A 4,604-nucleotide genomic window follows, 5' to 3' on the forward strand; every position below is an offset into this window, starting at 1 on the left:
CTGGGGCCTGCGTGCTCGGCCGGAACCGGGGCCGGACTGGGCCGCACCTCCCCGGAGCCCTTCTCGCGCCCCCCGCCACCCCAGCTTACCTGGTGCTGCCTGCCCGCCCCTGCTTCTTTTCAGACTTCCCGCGAACCTCTGATTCGCGGGAAGCAGGGGAGGGGGAGGAGCAGGGGGCGGAGCGTTCAGGGGAGGGGAGGAGGGGGAAGTGAGCTGAGGGCGGGGTGGAGAGCTGCGGCGCGGGGCCCTCTTAGCGCGGGGCCCAATTCAGCCGAATCGGCTGAATCGGCCTAAAGCCAGCCCTGCTCCAGGGAAGGTTCTCTGGCCCGGGTGATTGAGGAGACCAGACTGGAGGGGCGTAATGGTCCCTTCTGGCCTCAGGACTCTACATTTATGTTTTGTTTTACGGTTCCAGAACTCTCTGGTACTCAGGTGGTGAATCCACCGGGGCAGAAAGGGGCTGCTCAGAGCCAAGGCAAACACTGCACGTCTCCGGCCGAGACCTGCCTCCGCAGAGCTCACAAGAGGAGGCAGAGATGGAGGGGCACTCACGCCGCTTTCCCAGGGTCCCAACATTTCATTTCCCTCGGCCAGGGGGGGATCGCTCAGTGGTTTGAGCATTAGCCTGCTAAACCAAGGGTTGTGAGTTCAATCCTTGAAGGGGCCATTTGGGGCAAAAATCTATCTGGGGATTGGTCCTGCTTGGAGCAGTGGGGTGGACTAGGTGACCGCCTGAGGTCCCTTCCAACCCTGATATTCTAAATGCTTTATCTCATCCCTCACCTGTGTAGATGCCTCTCAGGATCTCTGGTTCCTCAAGGCCCTGGGCAGCTGGGACAAAGGGCTCCTCTCCTCGCTCCAGGCAGGAGATGATGTCCGGCTTGTGAACGGGAATCCCTGCTCATGGGGAAAGTCCACAGGTAAGGTCCCAGCCTGCCAAATGGCTCAGCAGTCATCGTTCCGTGATTTTAACCCCAGCCACCCTTCCCGTGCCCACAAGGCTGTGGGATCCGCACAGCTGGGGAAATACCACGGAAGCCTTCTGGGGAGGCGAAGTGTCTGCGAGGGGAGTTGATGTGCCCCTGTTAAGACACCAGCGCCGCTGCTAAATGCCAATGGACGCCCTATCGCCAACTCAGAGGTAAATCCAAGCCCTGCACTGGCACTACTGTCCTTCCCCCTCTGGGGACAAGTTACGACGGGGGGGCCCACAAGCTAAAGGGGAGGACATGTGACCGCCTCACGAGTCTCCCCTGCCAAGTGACCCTCCCCCCGCACAGTCTGGGGCCGCCGTGTTCTCCCCGCCCCACGTTACCTGCGGGGAGGGGCCCCGGGGTTTCTGTCCTTCTCTCCCTGTGCCTCCCCCTTCCCCCAGGCAAGTCCGACCCACTCTCCCTGGCAGCCGGGCAGGGAGCAGGACAGAGCCACGTCTGCCTGAGGGAGCCTGGCTGGGAGGCAGCCTGGGCTCGGCGGCCGGGGGGAGGGAGCGGGGCTCTGACTCGCTTGGCCCCCGTCCCTGCAGCAGGGCCCGGAGGGAGGGCGGCCCCCTGTCGCCCCAGTTGCCAGGGACAGGGGTGAATGAACCAGAGTCCCCTCCCCCACCCCCGCAGCCGAGCCCAGGCAGGAAGCGGGCCGCCCTGCCTCCAAGCCAGGCTCTCTCAGGCAGATACGGCTCTGTCTTGCTCCCTGCCCAGCTGCCAGGGAGCGCAGCCAATTCAGCCAAAGGTGTGTGTGTGTGGGGGGGGAGACGCAGGGAGGGGAAGGTAGAGCCCCTCTCCCTCCTCACCCCTGGCTGGCCAATCTGGGGGGGCACTTGACCTCCTCTTGCCCCCCCATGCATCACCTCTGGGGGGCCCCTGGAATCGACAGCCAACCTGGCTGCACGACAGGGTTCACCCAGAGCGATCAGCTCTGTTAGCACCACAGTGTGTACACTGCCTCCCTGTAGCGGGGACACTCATTCACACGGTGTAAAGAGACACAGGCCAGGAGTGCAGGGACCCCCCATCGCTAGACTGGAGGCTGAGACAGAGGCAAGTCAGACCGGAGAAAAGGGGGATCTCAGAGTTAAACAGGCCCCAGGTGCTCAGGGCTGTTCCCTGCAGGAATTAACCAGAATTCCCCCATCCAACCCAGAGTGAGCACTTCCCACTGGGATGTTCAGAAACCCCGGTCACTTTCCTTTGTGACTGGCCCCTGTCCGAGGGCCAGGGTATCCCCACCCCACCCTGAGAGGCTTTATGACTCTGGCACAGAGCAAGTGTTTCTCCCCTAGCTCCCCACCCCAAAACACAGCTAGAGACTTTCTGAATACAGGCAGTAGGCAAGACACCCCGAAGCCTCCTCTTCCGAGCACAATGCTGTGCTCTGGGGACACGTACTGGAGATCCTAATGACTGTAATCCACCCTCAGGCGGCACGGCTTCAGCCAGGCACCTGAAGGGGTCAGGAAGGATTTTCCCCCCACTGATGCTCAATTATAATCTAGGGAATTTTTCCATCTTCCTCTGAAGCATCAGAGTTTTGGCCACAGCGAGAGACAGGATCTTGGTTGGGGTGGGCTGGTGGTTTGAGGTGGTGCAGAGAATCCTTTCTCTACAAGCCCGGCTGGTCCCTCACTCACACACTTGGGGTCATGCTGGATTTGGGGTTGGGAAGGAATCTTCCCCTTGGTCAGATTGGCAGGGACCGTGGGGGGGGAGGGGTTCACCTTCCACCGCAGCATGGGACGAGGGTCGCCTGCTCAGATCCCCCCTAACCAATTCCCTGCCATTGCAGGGGTCTCAGGTGCTGGTGACGCCTGGATCTCTCCTGTTCTCTGCCTTTGATTCACAATAGTGGAGTGGCTCAAGGGCTTTGGTTTAACTGAAGTCACAGGGTTCAAAATAGGGGTACTGGGGTGACATGTCAGGGCCTGTGACACACAGGAAGTCAGACTGGACGAGCTAATGAACCCATCTGCCCTTAAACGCTACGAACCTAGGAAAGCTGGCCTGTCCCGTCTCCTGCTGGCATGGCTCTGGGAGCGGGGGTGACAGCTTCTCACACAGATTCTGGGGACTACAGAAGCTGAGCCGTAGAAAGTCTAAGGGATGATGAGAAAACTTGAGCCACGGCCTAGACTCCCAGTCCTCCCAGCTTCTAATACACGTGGAGAAGCAAATCCCTTACCCAGAGAGGCCACGTTCCCATAGTTCTCCATCATCGTGTCCCGGTAGAGCGCCCGCTGCCTCTCGCCCAGAAGGGCCCACTCTGCCGCCGTGAAGTGCACCGCCACATCCGCAAACGTCACTGGAACCTGGAACAACAAACGCCCCCTTCTCAGTGCCTGCCTCTCCCGGGCCTGCCCCGCTGCTCGGCCACGCACGGAGCAGCAGGGCCTTGCACTGCGTGTTCTGTGCAGCTTTGCTTTCTGTTGAGAGGGAAAAGGCAAGAGGCAGTGATGCCTTTGTGGCTCTGGCCTTGGAGTCAAGGCGCCGGGGGCTCCCGCTAGCCTGGTATCCAGTCTCTGACAGCAGCTTGGAAGAAGGTGTCCCAAACCCTACAGGAGGCAGCTATGGGAGCCTTCTCCCCCAGTAGTTAGAGGGCAGTTCATGCCCTGAGCCAGGAGGATTCTGGCCCTGTCCAAACCCTGGTTTGGGTTTAAATATTTATTATTGTAAGTGGACAAGACAGGCAGAGAAACGGTTCTACCGCAACAGAGAAAGCTGCCTTTCTAAGGGCTTAGACTATTCCGGCTCTTATTCCAGAATAAGCATGCCTTATTCCAAATGAGTTTAATTCACTTTTGGATTAAGCTAATTCGGAATAAAGCACATTTATTCCAGAATAAGAGCATCTACATGTCAACTTAATCTGAGATAGTTAATCCATTTAAATTCACACCCTACTGTATTCTGGATTAACATTTATGTGTAGACAAGCCCTAAGGCCCAGGAACAGATTGTACCACTTGGGGGAGGAGAGTGCGTGACAGTCTGTACCACTACGTTCACCCCTTTTACAGGACTATGACAAATTCTGTACAAAGTATGCCTTGTGAGGTATCATTTGAAAACTCATAATTTGCTGACCATTATTGTCCTGGTAAAAGATGTGTGTATATAAAGTTATAAGACTCTACTATATGATGTTACTAAGACATGTTCGAAGTCTGGGGAACAGTCACAAACCAGTTCCCCAGAGAGAAAAGGCTAGCCGACAGTTCAGCCAGGCGTCAAAAAAATCAAATAGAGCATCACCTGGTAAAGTCGCCATTCTTTGGCAGGAAAGAGGGTGTGGGGGGAAAATCTACATCTTGATAAAGAAACAGCTGGGGGTTCCCATCCACACAGACTTTCTGTTCTGAACCTCAGCTGGAGATGATTCTCAAAGAAGAGAAAGAACTATAAGGGAGAGTAGATGCCCCAAATTATTCCTCCCTTTCTCTCTACCCATGGCATCCACAACCTCTGGAGAACAAAGGAAACAGCTTTGGACTGGAGGAGGGATCCTGACGGGTAGAAATTCAGTGAGTACGACTGCTGTAACCTGGTGAGAGAGACTGCTTTAAATTCACTTGTTTAATTAGGCATTACACCTCTACCCCGATATAACGCGGTCCT

General features: G+C 56.8%; 1 protein-coding gene across 1 annotated transcript in view; it reads right to left on the reverse strand.

Annotated features, from left to right (window-relative positions):
- Positions 1-772: 772 nt before the first annotated feature.
- Positions 773-4,604, reverse strand: part of LOC112112236 (zinc finger protein 664-like) — a 19,630-nt gene continuing 15,798 nt past the window's right edge. The window contains exons 3-4 of the mRNA XM_026658797.1: positions 3,172-3,298; positions 773-897 (exon numbers count right to left, since the gene is read on the reverse strand). Of these exons, the coding sequence (XP_026514582.1) occupies positions 773-897; positions 3,172-3,298 (252 nt within the window). The remainder of the gene's footprint in view (positions 898-3,171; positions 3,299-4,604) is intronic.

This window comes from Terrapene carolina, unplaced genomic scaffold (genome assembly GCF_002925995.2).
Source record: "Terrapene carolina triunguis isolate 2854851 unplaced genomic scaffold, T_m_triunguis-2.0 Scaffold517, whole genome shotgun sequence".
In the NCBI taxonomy this organism is placed as follows: Eukaryota; Metazoa; Chordata; order Testudines; family Emydidae; genus Terrapene; species Terrapene triunguis.